This window comes from Sebastes umbrosus, chromosome 3, assembly GCF_015220745.1.
Source record: "Sebastes umbrosus isolate fSebUmb1 chromosome 3, fSebUmb1.pri, whole genome shotgun sequence".
Lineage (NCBI taxonomy): Eukaryota > Metazoa > Chordata > Actinopteri > Perciformes > Sebastidae > Sebastes > Sebastes umbrosus.
This window is the reverse complement of record NC_051271.1, coordinates 25,721,042-25,740,329: the sequence shown is the minus strand read 5'-3', so window position 1 is coordinate 25,740,329 and position 19,288 is coordinate 25,721,042. Positions and strand designations below refer to the sequence as shown.

Genomic DNA, 19,288 nt, shown 5'->3' with positions numbered 1-19,288 from the left:
CCTCAGGGTTAGCTGCGGGGGGCCTCACATCTTTGCGTTACAGTGCTGTATCTGTCTGTCTGTCTGTCTGTCTGTCTGTCTTACTCAACACAGGATTGAGTTAAAGTTAGTTTAGAACTAGATGTTGATCAGCTGGATGTGCATCAATAATTGATTGGAGTTATATTATTTTTTTGTCTGCAATATAACCTGTGGTTGAGATCAATCAAACTGTAGTTCAGTGATATTGACTGATGCTTCCCACCCCCTCTAACTCATTTCCTGGGGGGAAACCCTCCAGGCCTGTTGGAAATCTGTTGGGTTCAGTGGGTGAAAGACATTTAATGATCCACGTATCATGAAAAGAGAGCCTCAGCCCTCCATCATGACTAGAGCTTATTTCAGTGGCCATGAATACAGCCAGTGAACTACAGGAGGACAGAGACCCATTCACTGCCTGTAACTGGACACCAGATAAAGAGGACGACTTCTAAAGTGACTTCACTCCTCCGCAACAACCGCTCTTTTGTGCGTCTCTTTCCTCTCGTGACTGAGACGTAGCGTCCCCCCCCCCCCGCCGAGTCCGACATCGAGGTGAATCACACGTCGCTCTGTTCACGCCGCAGCTCAAAGTTGATTTTATCCCTCACTTGTGACTCAGATCTCATGGTTTCTAATCAACAACACAAAGCTGCATGGAGTCGAGACGCTTTACATAATCAACGACTAAATCTTGTCATCATTCAAGTTCCAGTTCAAGTTATTTATTTATTACAGAGAAGCAGTCATTGGCAATGAAAACTTTGGATCTCAGGCTCCCTCCAATAAGGCTCATTAAATATGCATAAAAAGAAAATCACACAAGTACAAAATGAGAATCTAAGACATAAATAGACATAAAATATACAACGTGATCTCATAGCATCTTGAAGCAGAAGGTTCGCGCATGGTTTACATTGTAACATGTGGTCCATGTTGTGAAACGGTCGCAGTTAGGTTTAGGTAACAAAACTACTTGGTTAGGATTAGAAAAAAGATCATGGTTTGGGTTAAAATAAATACTTCTGTTACCTAACTTAAGCTCCGGACGTAACGTCATGTGACTCAGTGATGTAGTAGTGTTGTCAAAAATATCGAAGTATGGATACATATTGATACTGAATATTTGAAACGGTTTTCCAAAGTATCACTACGCCATACTCATAGGACACACCGTGCCACGGAGCTCTGCATCCAGTGTCTGGTCTATTTTCTCCATAGCACGGGCCAAGGAAGAACCCATTCAATTTTGGCGGGGATCCGGATCACGGGGTGGATACACAAATTATTTTTTCACCTTCGTTAACATTGTGAGATAGGGCATTTGGCCTTGGCCTGGCCTATATTTCATTTTCCCAAATGTTCATATTTTTAACGTTTTATGTTGTTATTATCATGATTATTTTATGTTATTATCAGATTACATTCTCTTTCTATTGTCGTCATACTACTGACTGCTTTCTTTCTCATTCAATCAGAATGGTCAATGCAACAGAGAAAATAACAGTAATCAGCTGTGAATGTGAAAGAACAATAAATCTGATCTGGACCTTATGTGACATCTTTAACCCTCAACCACCCTGCCATCTGTACACTAATTTAATTATATCCTACCTAGTACAGATTTCAAAATAGAGGCAGCCTAAGTGTGTTTTTGTACTCTGTGACAGCTAACCTGGCAGATGCAGAGTGGAGGTGAATTTAAACACTTGAATTATTTATCCAGAGAAGCAACAAACAGGTAAACAACAGGTCTCACTATCATCACCTGAGGCCCTGAGGGGAAATAAGTGGCTCAACTTAACTCCGGTATCAAGAAGCTTGCTCACTGTTAAATGGGGTATATCTCCATGGTAACTTGTGACATCACCATGGTTGGTAACCTATGCTGCTCGGCTTACTTGCTCCGGAGTAGGTTCATTTCAGAGGATAATATGAAAACCTGCTATTAGCCCGACAACTGATCAATCAGATAACTGGAAAAAGTCATCATTCCTACAGGATCCCGACAAAAGTACTGACTGATTTATAAATCACACACGTTAAATAACTCTAGTACTGACTGACTCCTCCAACCTGCCAAACTCAGACCAGCTCACTGAGAGAGGGTGTGTTTTCACACCAGCCCTGAAGAGGAAATACCCCCACGGTCCACACAACACACACACACAACTAACCCAGTTCACCATGACAACAGACAGAGATAAAGGCTGTGGCTGTAGAGTGTCAGTGAGCAGCCTGTCAAACACATCAAACTGTCTCCATAACAGGCGGAGGGTGGATGTGTGTGTTGGTTGGGGGAAGGTCATAGAGACAATACCATCAGTGTGCACTAATGATTCAATTAAGAGCAGATTAAGGCACTAGTCTGGTCCCATTACTGCTCCATGTAAACAGTTTAAGGAGATTATTTAAAAAATTAGGACATTTAAACAAAGCTGGATTACTCATCAATCATTAAAGCACAAAAGACGTAAAGCAGCGCTGGAGGATTAACTCAAAGATCAATATCATAATAAAATCATTATAATTAAGTTTTAGAAAGTTTACATTTAAATATTAGGTCATAAGATGTTGTACAAGAGCCAAACAAAAGCTAAAGGACATTGTCATCCCTAAATAACTTAAAAATATATAGTTTTGTTAGTAAAGGTCTTAATAGAGTGGGCCAATAGTTCAATATTATCTTAGCAACTTCCAAGTGAGAAAATGGTGAAAAATGTGGATCAGTGTTTCCCAAAGCCCAAGATGACGTCCTCAAATGTCTTGTTTTGTCCACAACTCAAAGATATTAATTTTACTGTCATAGAAGAGTGAAGAAACCAGACAATATTCACATTTAAGAAGCTGGAATCACACAATTTAGACTTTTTTTCTTAAAAAATTACTCAAATCGATTAATCAATGATCAAAATATTTGGCGATTAATGTAAGAGTTGAAAACGAATCGATTAATCGACAAAATCGTATGAATGTTAGTCCACTAAGAATTTGGTTGAGGACAGCCCAATTATTTTTTCTTAGTAGATGACATCCTAAACAATGGGCACATTATATAATGATGTTCCTCTGCTCCTTTTCCCAGAGGCTTAATGTAATAATTCATAAAAGTTAGCTGAGGTGGTTTTTCACAGACGATGCTATGAAAAACTGAATGAAACAGTATTGATATTGTGGTACTGATTTTAACCATATCGCCCAACTCTAGGTCTAAGATGACTGACAGCTTAAACTGTGACCATCAAGTCTGTTCCCCCTCTGGTTTAATCCATCCAGTCTAAACTTTCTCCAGGTTTTAGGTCAACATTTGCGTGTGGAGAAGGGGTTGACATGTCTATAAGCTTTTAATATGAGCGGACAGTTTGACAAAAAAGGGCCAACTTTCAAGTTTTAAAGTGGGAACAATAGCAGCGTCTGTGGGGACAGATGCTCTGGTAGGATGGTGCATGCTAATCAGTTTGTATGGCCGGAACAAAAGAGGCCAGCTGGGCTACACACAGCCGGACAGACCGGCCTGACAACCACAACAACTGCTTAAGATAACATACTACATATACATTATGGTAAAAAAGTATGTGTATGTACATGGAGTAATGTTTATATAATCACCCTGTAAAAAAAAGCTTAAAATTCTGAATTCAGCACCACACACACAAGGAAATATATTAACATTATAGAGTATAGGAGTATTTTAAGATAATATAAAACATATATACACTAAGAACCTGTATGTATAATTACTCTATAGTTAATAGTTAACAATAAAATCTGAATTCAGTACCACACACATTTGAAGGAAACATACATTATAGAGTATATTATTATTAGTTATTGTAGTGCCACTTATTTGTTTATTTGTTTTTGAAATGATGTTTAGATTGAAACAGCATAGAATTATTAGTTATTGTAGTGCCACTTAGAAAGACACAAAAAATAATAAATAAAATAATAAATAAAATAAATAAATAACAAATAATAATAATTTATAGCATTATAATTACATTATAAATCACTATGCGAATATATTACCAAATACAATAATAAAAATTACTAAAATATGAATACCAAAATACCAGCATTAAACCCCATAACATTAACATAGGGACATTAACATAGGGACATTAACACAGGGACATTAACATAGGGACATTAACATAGGGACATTAACATAGGGACATTAACGTTATGGGATATTTTAGACAGTAAACAAACGTTATTTGCTCATTCATAACTTGTAATTATTATTTGTTTATTTGTATTTAAAATTATGTTTGTTTAGATTGAAACATCATAGAATTATTAGTTATTGTAGTGCCACTTAGAAAGACACAAAAAATAATAAATAAAATAATAAATAAAATAAATAAATAAAAAATAATAATAATTTATAGCATTATAATTACATTATAAATCACTATGCGAATATATTACCAAATACAATAATAAAAATTACTAAAATATGAATACCAAAATACCAGCATTAAACCCCATAACATTAACATAGGGACATTAACATAGGGACATTAACATAGGGACATTAACATAGGGACATTAACACAGGGACATTAACACAGGGACATTAACACAGGGACATTAACACAGGGACATTAACATAGGGACATTAACGTAGGGACATTAACGTAGGGACATTAACACAGGGACATTAACATAGGGACATTAACATAGGGACATTAACGTTATGGGATATTTTAGACAGTAAACAAACGTTATTTGCTCATTCATAACTTGTAATTATTGTTTGTTTATTTGTATTTAAAAGTATGTTTGTTTAGATTGAAACATCATAGAATTATTATTCGTATTGGTGATGGAACGTTAACATTATTAGTTTCAACAGTTAGCTACTTTACAGTTAATAAGAAAGAAGCTGAACAACTTTTTAAACAACAAACTTACCAAAGTTACAGCTCGTCCTAAAGCCTTCTCATCTCCCGGTGTGTCCGCTCCGGTTACCGGCGGTGTAAACGTTATCTAGTTGGATGTTTACCGGAGGTTTAACAAGTTTCCACTCGTTAAACTGAACATAAACACTCAGTGAGGCTCTTCTGCTTCTTCTTCTCTGCTGCTCTGACATCAATGAGCTGCAACCGGAACTAGTCTTCAGTGTAAACTCTACCTATTTCCGGTAAGAGTTTCAAAATAAAACGAGTAAATTCTGCACATGCATTTCAAAAGGTGAATGATGTATAGAGTTAGGTGATTTAGGCACACATTACTGATATTAAACTGCTACAAACATTAAGCAGTTGTTGGTAACATAGGTTTTGTAAATATAGTTGCAATATTTTCATTTTTACAACATTTTATAACCCTATTCTATAGATAGGTAGGTAGGTACTTTATTAATCCCAGAGGGGAAAATTCTGAGTTACAACAGCAAAAGATAGAACAAGCACACAACAAGATTACGAATAGAATAAGAATAAATAAGATAGAAAATAAGCATTAGCAATAAATACTCTTAAAAGCAGGTTAGCAAGTGCCCGTACTAATGTCCAATTGTGATGCATGTCTGACTGCACTGCTGGATGGATGATTGACAGTGTGTGTGTGTGTGTGTGTGTGTGTGTGTGAGAGAGAGAGAGGGGGGTGTTATTTAGTTAGTCCAGAGATGAGTTGTACAGTCTGATGTCAGTGGGTAGGAAGGACCTTCTGTGCCGCTCCGTGGTACACCGAGGTAGGAGAAGTCTTTTGCTGAATTTGCTCCTCTGTCTGGCCGAAGTGTGTAAAAAAGTATATTGCCTATACTATATGTCTTTGACTATAGATTGTTGTTCCTTGATATTAGTGTGTTCAATTGAACTTTGTCGGGGCTGGCTTAAGGCATAAGCCATATAGGCGGTTCTGTAAGAAGGTGGTGGCCTCTAAAAATATATATGTTATTATTGTTATTATTATTATTTTTAAATGCCGGAAGGCGACCCTCCTCATTTTCTGCATTGAGGGAACAAATGAGCAAATAAAGAAAGAAAGAAAGAAAGAAAGAAAGAAATACACTTTTCACCCCTGTAACTCTCCTTCTCACACTTTTTCATCTGCCCAGCCGCACTTGAATTTCACACAGTGGCTGTGCGCACTGGGGACCCGGGGTGGGAGGTTTGAGGGGCGCATCACAACAGCCCAAATCAGAATTTCTCCTAGGGCACCAGAAAGGCTAGAGCCGGCCCTGACCTTTGTGTTTTAAGCCTGTCTGATACTGATACTGTCAGACTCTGTGGAGTTAGATTACTATAAAAGGAATAAAGGGGGAATGATTCAGGCCTTTTTCAGATGTCAAAATGTCTGTTTCATGCCTCATTTAACAGAATCGGTAAGTCCAAGAGGTTTTGTACATCTGAGATGGATTCAAACTATATAGTATATATACTACAACTTGTGTATATACTGTTATATATTATTTTTATTGAAATGAAAACAAACTGAACTGTCCTCTCTGCGTTTTGTTAATATTTGCTGTCAAGGAGTGTACTTGCACCAACATTGGATGATTAACAGGTGTTTTATTGTGAAAGGTCAAAGCCAGAACTTCCTCTGGTCTCTCTCTCACACACACACACACACAATTACCAGAATAAAACATTGCGCAATATGCCTATATATATATATATATATATATATATATATATATAGGCATATATATAGGCATATATATAGGCATATTTATTAGCGGTAATGGGTTTATAATGATTCATAAATCGTTTACTAATGCTTTATAGATCAGTTATAAGCCAAGAACAAATTTTGGGTTGTAAGGTTGTGAAAAATCCATCAAGTCTGCACGAGCAAACATTTATCAGTTTTTTTTGTAGTAAATCATATATTAGGCATTAATAAAGCCATTAGTTAAACAAAAATGGCACTGCTTTAATTCACAAGAACAAATGTGTTTTAAATGTAATTAGGTAACAGTCTATGTTGATGTTTTATTGTCCCTTATAGGCAAAGAGGCTACTCTTTAGTAAAATGTCCTCCATCTGGAAGGTTTTTTTTTGTCTTCATTATTTACAAAATCTTGGAGGTCTTTTTCAGGAAAATTTTGTTTGAGATTGTTTGGAAATTTCTCTTTAAGTTTTATTTCACCAGTGCAACCCACACAATTATGGGCTTTCTCATATAAACTTAACTTACTTAAGCATGACGAACATACAGACACTAGTTTTAGTCAGACATGACACATGACGCATGACCTACCTAGGTACCGACAGCCTACATTTTACAAACAGGCATAGCAGGTCTAACCAGACAGTTAAACGTTAATCTTAGCTCCTGGAAAATGAGTCACATCCGTCTTACTAACACATAATGTTTGACTTTCTGAGTGTGGTATTAGTAGCAGTGTATTTATCTCCGTTAAAATCTACTTGAAGGATAATTCAAAGTACTTAGTGGAGTTAAGGTTTCCTTTTCATTTCATTAGCTTTCCACTTAAAGCTCAAAGAATAGAAAGGCAAGCTTAATTATTTTTCTTCTTCTTCTTTTTCCTTCAGAAATAACAGCTCATGCTTTTGACATGTGTTGATGTATTGACTATTCTACTCTCAGATATCGTGTATTTAGGTTAGAAGTGAAGTTGGCAATGTATAAGGCCATCTAGTGTTAAAGTTGTGAATCATAACATGTGGTTTTTTTTTCAAATGAGAAGGCACAAATCTAGGTAATTAAGAAAAAAATGAAAAAAGTTTGGAAATGACAGAAAAAGTTTGGAAATTAAAAAATACATTTTTTTAAAACATATCATCTAAATAGGCTACAACATTTTTCTGTTTCTAAAAGTCTCTTTGAATGATTGAAAAATAGACTCTAAAATGAACACATGAACTGCATTTTATTATTATTATTATTTTTTGTTATTTTCATATTTTCTTGGATAATCAGACTATATTAAATTAGGCCTATTTATTTATTTAAATCATAATTGTGCATTGTACAGGTTGAAGAAAACTAGTATAAACCAGTCACATAAGGAACATAAACATCAGAATAATAGTAAACCAGTGGTTATAAACATAGGGTACTAATATGATTAAGATTATTATTTAACAAATATTTTTTAATTTACAAATTTTCCACATTTTTGACATGTATTGACTATCCTACTCTCAGATATCGTGTAGGCCATGAAATCACAACATGTGTTCTTTTCAAATGAGAAGGCACAAATCTAGGTAATTAACTTTGGAAATTACAGAAAACGTTTGGAAATTAAAAAATACGTATTTTTTAAAAATAATGATCTAAATAGGCTACAACATTTTCTGCTTCTAAAAGTCTGTTTGAATGAATGAAAAATCGACCCTAAAATGAACATGGGATACTAATATGATTAAGATTATTATCTAACATATTTTTTAATTTACTAATTTTCCACACAGAACATCCTGTGTACTTACCCACTATTTACCGTATACAGTAGGCGTAGAAGCACGTGGTGGCAGCACTCACCAAAAAAACAGAAGGTTCCGGAAGGAGTCCCTCCTCCACAGCCCGCGAGCGCGCTGCTTCATTCATTCATTGAAACAGAACGCGGTCCACCTGTCTACTGTCCACCTGTCTGACCAGCCACAAACCTCCTCCGACTCTCAGGTGAGCTCCGTCTGCCTCGTGTTGATCATGTTTGCTTAAAGTTGGTGTTTTCCAGACGGACTTCTGAATGGTTTTATCACATTGAGTCTGACTCCACGTGTTGCTTTTACTGTGAGACAGAAGGCGCCATAAAACGAGGAAGGCGCGTTCATTTAAATATATCAAGTTCAATTTAAAGTTATTTACAGTTTTAATACACATTAGATAGACCTATAGGCTTCTATAATCAAACACCTTATATTTAATATCCTATTTAATACATGTACATGTTGAGATAAACGACTACATTTAGGCTGCTTTCACTTTGTAGATAAAGAGATTATTGGTTCTGCTCAGAGGATTAATAATAATAATGATCAATAATATTATACAAACAGGATCTAGTATATTATATAACTCGTGTATGTTGAGTTCATCATATAGTAGATGATCTGGTAGTGGTGTTGCCAGATTTGACCGACAATAAGTAAGTAGCCCATTTTTATATTTTCATTTAGGGAACGTTTTTTTTGTTTTTGTTTATATTTTGTGTAAGTCTAGAAAATGAATCAGTCCTGTCGCCTCCGGTCTTGTTTTTCAGTAGGTAATAATCCAAACCATGGTTACAACAATAAAGACAGATTCATAATAGAAGTCATAACATATATTTAAAACTTTATAATAATAATAATGATAATTCTAATAATAATTTTAGATAGTTAGATTAGATAGATAGAACACTCATATGAACGGATGTAAGCTTTTATCACAGAGCAATGACAGAATAATAATAACTTTGGGATAAACATAAATTAGATTTGGTTTTGATGGTCAACAGTTATCAGTCATTGATTCATTTATGGGCTTATAGACAAACTTTTCGTTGGTGCCAAAATGGCACGAAAAGTAGCGCCAAATGATCACAACCCAACAAAAACACTTTACCCGCCACATTAAATAAATACAAAAAAGAAAAAAAAAGGAAACCCGCCCAATCTGGCAACACAGTTGATGATGCGCCTGAACATGATGATGATGCGTCCAGATGAGTCACAACATCCTGCAGCTGCACTGTATTGACACTAAAAACACAGTGTGCGCATGAAATGACACTTTTGCTTTATAAACATTTATAAAGGATGAATTTAGTTTTAATAATACCAAATGATGAGTGACAAAGTTACTTTAGAGGAACTTACTTACTCAACTGTACAATAATTTGTGCAATCATCAGTCATTAATCCTGCAGTTGTGCTGTCCATTTCTAGAAATATTCTTATTTAAACCATTCTTGCAATTATATTTAACACACGTAATAGATCCCACTTTTATTTCTCTACATATACTGTGTTATGTATCGTACCATTATGTACACAATTTACATGTTACATACTCCTTTATTTCTATTTCTTACATTTATTTATATTTATATAAGAGCTACTGTAACACCCTGATTCTGATTAAATTAATATTACCAATTTCTTAATGAATACTTTTATCCATTCATTCATGCAACATGTCATTAAAAGTTGTTGAGGGACTTATTAAGTGTAATGAAGGAAAAAAATCTGCATTCAGACTTTCACAGAGGTAAAAGTACTATATTATCAGCAAAATGTCAATAAATAAATACATGAACATTTTACATACAAACATATGATTCATTTTTACAATTTGATGCATTGTTACAGATTAAACCGTCTAATTGTATATCTTTGATAAATAATTAAGCTCATTTAAACACTACTTATACATCAGTAATAATAATAATAATAAACTAGAACATTATTATTATTAATAATATATTATTTGTTTTTCTTTGTACTTTAAGAAAATGTTGCTTAATACTTATGTACTTTTATTTTAGTAAAAAAAAATGCAGGTACTTTTTTGTATTTTAAGAAAATGTTGCTGAATACTTCTGTACTTTTAAGTAAAAAGGGCTAAAAGCAGGTACTTGTAAAATTAATTATTTTACATTGTGGTATTGTTACTTCTACTTACAGTAAATAATTTGAATACTTACTAACACTGCTTATGAGGTGTCTGTAAAAATTTGACCTTTGTATTTACTTCACTTCTGTGCAGAAACGTGACAGAAGCAACAGGATGTGGAACGAAAAGAAACAAAGTCCTCCTGCCGACAGGTGAGTTGAGTGTTTTGTAGTCAAGATTTTTGTATAAAATATTATTTAAACTGAGTTCAGGTCATAAAAGTGTTTTGTTTCCGCAGTCGGGCTGTAGCCGTCATCATCTTTGTGCTCGGTCTGGGAACTCTGCTGCCCTGGAACTTCTTCATGACGGCCTCTCAGGTGTGTATAGATTATCATAATCTGATCGTAGACAAAGTTTCCCCCTAACTGATCGATACCACAAACATTTGTTATGTTATTTAATATAAAGACGTTGAATGATTCTTCTTCTATTTTTCCTCTTTGTTAAAGTATTTCAACCAGCGCCTCACACCAAACATCACCTCCAACACCAACAGCACATCACACGCTACAACTAAAGACTACAACTATGACAGCTGGATGGCCTTGCTTTCCCAGCTGCCCCTGCTGCTGTTCACCCTGCTCAACTCTTTCCTGTATCAGTGGTGAGTTAATGACGCTGCAGCAGCTTTATTTACACGAGGATCAAACACTGACATGAATAAACTCGGAGTGGTTGATGATAAAACACAGTGACTTTCAATAACACTGCATGTAAACAGTTTCATTGTGGCGTATAAATGGAGCCCAGTAGTGGTGGAAAGTAACTAAGTACATTTACTCAAGTACTGTACTTAAGTGAAATTTGGAGGTACTTGTACTTGAGTATTTCCATTTTCCACTACTTTCTACTCCACTACATTTATCTGATGACTTTAGTTACTCTGCAGATTCAGATAAATATTATAAAATATAATCACCCCATAAATGATGATGATTATTTATTATTACAGGTTAAGATAAAACTTTTTTGTTCCCTGGAGGGAAATTCACAAGTTACCCAGCAGTATATAAAGTAATTCAAATTTGCTCCACCTTTACCAGCTGCAACATTAAAGTGATGAACACAGTAAAGAATCAATAATTATAATCCAATAACAGAATATATATTATTCTACATAATAAGTACTTTTACTTTTGTACTTAAAGTATATTTTGATGCCAAAACTTTTGTACTTTTACTTAGGTAAAAATTGAAATGCAGGACCTTTACAGGTAGTATTTCTACACTTGTTCTTTTATTTAAGTACAAGATCTGAGTACTTCTTCCACTCCTGTAGGGTGAAATACATGTTGAATCTTTACAGACTTGGCACATAACCACGCAGTGTTAAACAAATGAATAACACTAAAGTTCTACTATATATTTTGTTAACTTGCATGTACCACAGAGGTACACACACATACACACACACACACACACACACACACACACACAAACACCAACAACATGACCACTGACCATTCTCTCTCTGGTCTCTCTGCAGGGTGAGGGAGCGTATCCGAGTGGCCGTCAGCCTGATCGCCATCCTCTGCTTCTTCTCACTCACTGCCGCTCTGGTCCAGGTCCCCATGCAGCCGGACACCTTCTTCTCCGTCACCATGGCAACCATCTGGTTCATCAACAGTAGGTTTACACATACACACACACATTATCAGTATATAATAGATTTGGGCACATCTGTAACATCAATGTTATTAATGTTACATACATTCCACTACAAATACAGATATTGCATTTGCAAATTTGCACCATATTTTTCTCTTTTTCAATTTTTCTTTTGCAAACCAAACCAAAATATATCATTACCGTTGACCGCTTTTATCATTCTTACTACCATCTCCTTTTATTACTTTACAGTAATATTTGATATAATGTGTGTGTGTGTTTGTGTGTTTGCAGCGTTCGGTGCAGTGCTGCAGAGCAGTCTGTTCGGTTTGGTTGGCCTGTTTCCTCCTCGTTACAGCACTCTGTTCATGAGCGGTCAGGGTCTGGCCGGGATCTTCGCTGCACTCGCGATGCTTATCTCCATCTTAAGTAAGAAACAACCTACAACTGACCTGACTGGACGAAATTACTGATGAACAGCAGTGTTGAAATGTTTAAAATGAACACCAGAAATACACTTCTACTGTCAAGGGACACATATCTGACTCAACTCTATAAATATACTAAGTTATTTAAAAATAGATGGTAATATTTTTTCCTTTGACTTGACTTTCTGACTCTGAGCGAAGTAATTGAGGGTTGGATCAATAAGTGTATGTATATGTGTGTCAGTAAAAAATGCAAATTAAACTTTTTAGGGCAACGAATTATTATTTTCATCATTGATTAATCTGTTTTCGCAATTAATCAATTACTCATGGGTTCTATAAAGTGTCAGAAAATAGTAAAATAAATGCCCTCCACAATTTCATAAAGCAATCACGCATTTGAGAAGCAACAACCGGTGAATGTTTGGCATTTTTTCTTAAAAAAATAATTATTTACAGATTAATTTGCTGTAAATCTACTCATCGATTAAATGACTAATTGTTTCAGCTCTAAAACTTTTATAATATAGTTTAGATCTAATAGAGATGATATATCGGTATGTAATGAAAACAATGTTTCTAAAAGACCTTAATCACATCTTTGGTATTTCTGAACTGATTTCTTGTCACTTATTGGCCGATGTGTACGCCGATACCAATATAATAAACTGGATTCAGTCAACAATAATGCCCTGCCCAATAGTTAAAAATCTCACCACAGTCTGGTTCACACATGACGTCTGCAGATGTAAATGGAGCTGAAGTGTCTCTTTCAATCTGCAGGTAACACAGGTGGAAGCTCGGCTGCGTTGGGATACTTCATCACTCCGTGTGTGGCCACTCTGGGGACTCTGCTGTGTTACCTGCTGCTGCCACACCTGGTGAGGACACAAACAATACACACTCACACACTGGAGTTAAATATCATTCATCTGGTCCTGAACTCTATCAGAAGGAGATAAATCCAGCTGTTCACCTTGTTTTCAGTCATTTATAATTATTTAGATTTTTAAATCTGTTAATTAAAAGTCTTACGGATTGTTTTTTTAATTGTTTAGTCAAATTTGAATATAACTGTGTTTCATTTAAATACACGTCCCTGCTGCTACTGCCAATGCTACAAATAAACAAAAATAATAAATATATGCCTGATATAATTAAATTAACTACATTCATTACCTTACAAAATTGTATTGTGTAAACACAGGCCAAAAGAATAATTCAAGATTTCAGTTCAAAGAAGTGAACGTGAATAATAAAGGGCTCAATGTCACATATTAAATAACCGGCAGGGTCACTGCAGCTATTGATGGGAGTTATTTAAAATTGTATTTAAAGGCTTTGTTGTCATCATCTGTATGAAATCTGTCAGTGGCAGCAACTCTACAGAGTCCCTGAAGTCCTGAAAGATGATATATGTATTTTTATCAATTAGTTTTAATAAGTAAAATATGATCTCAGGGCCTCTGTAGACCCCACATTACGACTGTCTGACGTGTCGACTCTCCTCTGCAGGAATTTGCTCGTTTTTACATGAACAGAAGTCCGTCTGACAACGTGGAGATGAAACAGGATCTCCTCAGCATCACAGGTCGGTTCTTACAAAGTCTCCTTCTGCTTCGTCAGTGATTTATATTCTTCTTATATTCTAGCAGATATGAGTCAAAGGCTCAGGACTGGGTTTCACCACCTCTTCATTGTTTAAACGAAACCGCTAGATTCAAACTAGTGATTTATTCAATTGGGCTGAACTATTAAAACTTAAGAAATGTCTCAGCTAGTAAAAACTTTAGTAATGTGTAAATCGGTTGCTAGGAAACCTCTGTAGCTCTGTCCAATCAAGAGCAGTCAACTATGTAAACAGGAAGTCACTGTAACGTAAGTTTAGTCATATAGCACATTTCATACACAAAGGCAATTCAAGGTGCTTTACATAAAGCATAAACATACGAAAAAAATGAAACAGAAAATAAGACAATTTATAAAAGAAAGAATAAGAAAAACTGTAAAAATACAGTAGATTTAAAAGATTTAAGAGGTGCAAAGTATAAAAATGAAACATCTGTAGCATCCCACGAAAGTCACAAAAGATAAATCGTTGTTTTATTTCTGTCTGCATACATGGAGAAATACATGGAGTTAGTAGTACTGGTACAGTTTATCATGAGAGGATGCAAAATATCATATCCATAAAATGATATGGCTTAAAAGACTACCCTCCTTTTACACTTTTAAAGACACTGATTTTTAAACTTATTTAACTACTATTGAAAACTAAAAAAATCTAAAATTATAAATTAGCTGAAACTATTAGATTATTTAGACATTTCAAATGTACTCCAATTGTTGAGCAGACCCGATTGTTTTTATTAATATTCTTTTCCTTTCCCTACATTTTGTTATTTGTTATAATTTATTTTTATTTTCATATTATTTTTAAACTGTGAAGTACATTTACTGCAATGAAAAAATGCAACATGTGCTCTATGTAACAACTGTATTGAACCTTCTCAATAAAGTTTAAAAAAAAAAGTTTATAAGGAGAGGGAAATACCTGATTATGCTAACTGATGTTATTTCCTCATTTAGTCAAATGTTATTTGCATAACGTTTCATAATTTAAGGTTTGTTATGTTATTTAAATGAAATTTACATGATAATCAAAACAGCATTCATCAAGTTTCAGGTCTGTTACACCTGGCAATTAGTGGGTGTAAATAATCTCTACGCAAGAACTAGTTCATGAGGTGCAACCTGTTTTAATTTAGTCAAAGTTTGAACTTACTGACAGGTGGTGCAGCTGGCTCAAGGTCAGTTTGGGTGCTCACATTATTAAGTCACTGATAAACTTTTATTTATTTCCTTTTAAAGACAAGAAAGTCTCAAACAACAACGATAAAGACATGGAGGCCAACGGGAAGTTCGTCAGAGAGCCAGAAGAGAATCAGGAGCGTTCGTCCGTCCTGAACGTCTTTAAAAAGGTGAACGACTTCTCATCTGTTGGAGGGTTTTTATTATCATTCTTAGAAAATATTTGTCCAGGGGGTTAAAGACATAGAATGTGTATACTAATGATTTTGGCATCATGACTGTTCAAGGACACCAACTGTTTGTCTTTTTGTTTTGGATCCATTGTGATTATTTTTTTATATTTCAGCATCCCAGGAAATCATAATAAAAACCGCCAAGTGACCGAAAAAAACGCGTAAACTGAAAAATAGTGCGTTATGTTATGATTTCAACTTATGATTTTCATAGATGTATGTATTTTCATTCATGTATAATAATAAGATATAAAAGAGAGAAAAAAACAAAAAATCCTCACATTTAAGAAGCTGGAATCAGAGAATGTTTGATAAAACTGCCAACTTTATAATTTTATCGTCAGCCATACCTCTCAAGTTCATCGTTTCATCTGAATTTAGGGTTTTCTTATGTTGTTTTAATACATAATTAAGCATAAATTAGAACAAGAAACGGCTTTTTGATGGAATTTTTTGTCTGTTTTGGTCCAGTACAGGTTGTTTAGGAAGTTGCTTTGTGACAATACAGTGTACCTGTGGTTTAATGTGGATTAGGTTTGGCTGTAAAGACTCCTGTTAGCATCAATAACCAACATTTTTACTCTGCACTTTAATACTATATATATAAACGTTGTCCTTTACATTTTTGTTTTTCTAATCCTTATTTTTACTCTCACGCATGCCTCACCCGCATTTCACTGCACATATATTGAAAATAGTGTATGTGATGGATAAATCTTTGTGTGTCCTGCAGATCTGGCTGATGGCTGCGTGTGTGACGTGCGTGTTTGCCGTCACCCTGTCGGTGTTTCCTGTGATCACAGTACGAGTTCAGACCGTCTACAAGGACGTCCCTGCCTGGGGTGAGACATCCCATCATTTGCTGTGTTCATGTCTTATTATCGTAATCACAAGTTTACGAATTTTAAATAGCAGCAAAGTCATAGTTACGTCTGGGAGACTATTATATCTGACTTGGCGCTTAACAATTATTTTGGAAGGGCTTTAAAACAAATATGGACGTCAGCCAACGTGCTCTCCATCTCTTACAGACAAAGTGTTCACCTGCGTTTGTTGCTTCATCGTTTTCAACGCCATGGACTTGGTCGGCCGCAGCACCCCGTCACTCGTCCAATGGGTGAGTCTGCTGCTCCTTTGCTATTTCACGTTTTGAGTCGTCACATCAACGATTCCTAAATGTTGATGTTTGTGCAGCCTTCGAAGGAGAGCCGTCTGTTTCCCGTCGCTGTGTTGTCTCGTCTGGTCTTCATCCCTCTGCTCATGATGTGTAACGTCCCGGACTCCAAACTCACCGTCTTCTTCAGTCACGACTGCGCCTTCGTCATCATCATGGCCCTCTTCTCCTTCTCCAACGGGTACCTGGCGAGCCTCTGCATGGCCTACGCACCACAGTGAGTCTTCAACAGGATCTACTGTACAAAAAGGGTCATAAAGGTCTGAAAGGGATAGGTCAGGTGTTTTGAAGTGGGGTTGTATGAGGTACTTATCCATAGTCAGTGTATTACCTACAGTAGATGACGGTCGGCACGCCCTCAGTTTGGAGAAACAGACAGGAATACCAGCACGGGAGCAAAGCAATGTACTGCTGTGGACGGGGGCAGATGCAAAACGTATTTTAGACACTTAAAAAAATCAATATCAGTTTAAGTGCACGCTATATTTAGTATATTTTCACCGCTTTACCTTGCCATCAGACAGCCCTTTCCGACGGGGAACTGAAGTCTTTATATCCATCTATGCTCTCTTCAAAGCCACCAGACTCCTTTGACAGAAATAGTAATTTTACCAGTAGTTGCTGATCTACCGCTGCCTCGATCGGTTAGTTTGTCTGTGTTAAGGCCCTGACACACAAAGCCGACGTTCGGCTGTCGGACAGTTTGGGGCCGCCGATGAGCATCTGTCGGTCTAGTTTTTGAGGTGTGTCCCGCACCGTCGGCTCTAGTCTGCCCGTACCGGAGTTTTTTTTTTCAGCATGTTGAATCAGCGATGGAGCCCGTCAGTGAGAGAAATCACTCTGATTGGCTGTTCAGCTTAAACGAATCAGTGCACGAGAAAAGAAACGGAAGTGAGGAAAGCAAACAAACGAGTAAAGTCAGAAGGATACAAACACAGAAGGTTCTTTTCACCTGTCATCTTCATCTCATCTGATCATTCCAACACACGGATATTTTCACTACGGCATGGCCATCTGTACCTCATACAACCCCACTTCAAAATATACAAACTATCCCTTTAATGTGGTTGAACGACCAGCGTTCATGTTAATGTTCAGTTAATGAGTGCGGACATGTTGTAATTGTGTGTTTGTGTCCGTTAGGTTTGTGCGGTGTAAAGACTGCGTGACAGCCGGCTCTCTGATGACCTTCTTCCTCGTTCTGGGTCTGGCAATAGGAGCGTCTTTCTCCTTCCTACTGGGAAAACTGGTTTAGATGACTGGGACGAGTAGACCACCTGAGACTCAAACAAGATGAAGCACCAACATGTGATGAAATGTCAGTTTCATCCTGTCAAGGAAAAGAAGAATGAACCCAAGAAAAAGCACTTTGTATTAGGACTCTTATTTTGTTGGCATATTCAGAATAGTGATATTTATTTATATATCAGTATAACATACCTTTCAGTTTTAGTCCCACCACCGGTGAGAACAAATTACATTTAGAGCCCCTCTAAGAGTCACATAGCTTAAAAACAAATATATTTGGAAATCCACGAGTATGTTTTAGTTGCATGGATTATTGAAGTGAAAGTTATTATTATGAGATCATTTGGGATTATTAAAGGTAAGAGTGAGGCTATGCACAAAAGCACACAAGTCTGTGGAGAGGTCAGATGAAGTATTTTGACATAATTGTGCCAAACATGACACAAATTGTTGATTTGTACTTTTATTAAGTGAGTTTAATGATCAACTTAAATTACATGTAAATCTATTTTTCTAAATTTTAAATTCCTCTTTTTATTCTGAAGACAAGACAACCCTTTCGAAACTCCTCTCCTTGCCGACAATACAGGAGTTCCAAATTAATATCTTTTACTCATCAGTCTTCACTGCAGAATTTTTTTTGCTAGCCGTGATTTAGACTTTTAATCTTGTTGCATATTTTATTATAAAAGAATTGATGCAGCCAAAATCAACATTTCCTGCTTCGGTGCCTTGTTTAAAGACACAGTGGTGACATCACAACGACACAGCGCTCCTATTGGCTACAATTTCAAATCTGTGTCGACCACTGAGAGGTTTACGGGTTTAAATAAGTCATACATTGATGAATATTACATTTCATTTTATTTTTACTATATTTAAAAAAATCTGAGTGCATGTTGATCACTGAATTTTGCTGTTTTTTCTGTAATGTATCTTTACATGTGCAAAATGTTGAATTTCAAAGGCTTTTTTTAACTGTTTTTTTAACTTGATAAGGGATTTTTATTATATTAATGTATTTTATTTCATACTGCTGCGCGTGTTGATCTGTTTTTATAACCGTAGACTTATTCTATTTGCTTATTTATGTGTTTTTTGTACCATGATGATGCTGCCTTTAATGCAATTTTTATAAACCAAAAAGTAATTTTCTGTTTGCTTTCATAATAAAATCCACAAAAATGCCA

The 19,288-nt window shown here is 35.7% G+C and overlaps 2 protein-coding genes across 4 annotated transcripts in view; one reads left to right on the top strand and one right to left on the bottom strand.

Moving 5' to 3' along the window:
* Positions 1–5,096, bottom strand: part of LOC119485410 (E3 ubiquitin-protein ligase pellino homolog 1-like) — a 19,735-nt gene extending 14,639 nt beyond the window's left edge. The window contains exon 1 of the mRNA XM_037765013.1: positions 4,936–5,096. The gene's annotated coding sequence lies outside the window, so the exon portion shown is untranslated. The remainder of the gene's footprint in view (positions 1–4,935) is intronic.
* LOC119485409 (equilibrative nucleoside transporter 2-like) lies at positions 5,035–19,288 on the top strand. Of its 3 annotated transcripts, none has more exons than XM_037765011.1 (13): positions 5,035–5,164; positions 10,690–10,747; positions 10,831–10,913; positions 11,046–11,200; positions 12,083–12,222; positions 12,499–12,633; positions 13,416–13,513; positions 14,148–14,223; positions 15,504–15,613; positions 16,410–16,518; positions 16,708–16,793; positions 16,871–17,067; positions 17,994–19,288. In XM_037765011.1, exons 2-13 carry the CDS (start codon positions 10,711–10,713, stop codon positions 18,103–18,105), a joined length of 1,338 nt encoding a protein of 445 aa, XP_037620939.1. In that variant the 5' UTR covers positions 5,035–5,164; positions 10,690–10,710; the 3' UTR covers positions 18,106–19,288. The 3 variants fall into 3 exon arrangements, with proteins under 3 accessions (XP_037620939.1, XP_037620938.1, XP_037620940.1); XM_037765010.1 differs by lacking the exon at positions 5,035–5,164 and adding an exon at positions 8,433–8,622; XM_037765012.1 differs by lacking the exon at positions 5,035–5,164 and adding an exon at positions 8,433–8,622 and having other exon boundaries at positions 10,690–10,748; positions 10,835–10,913.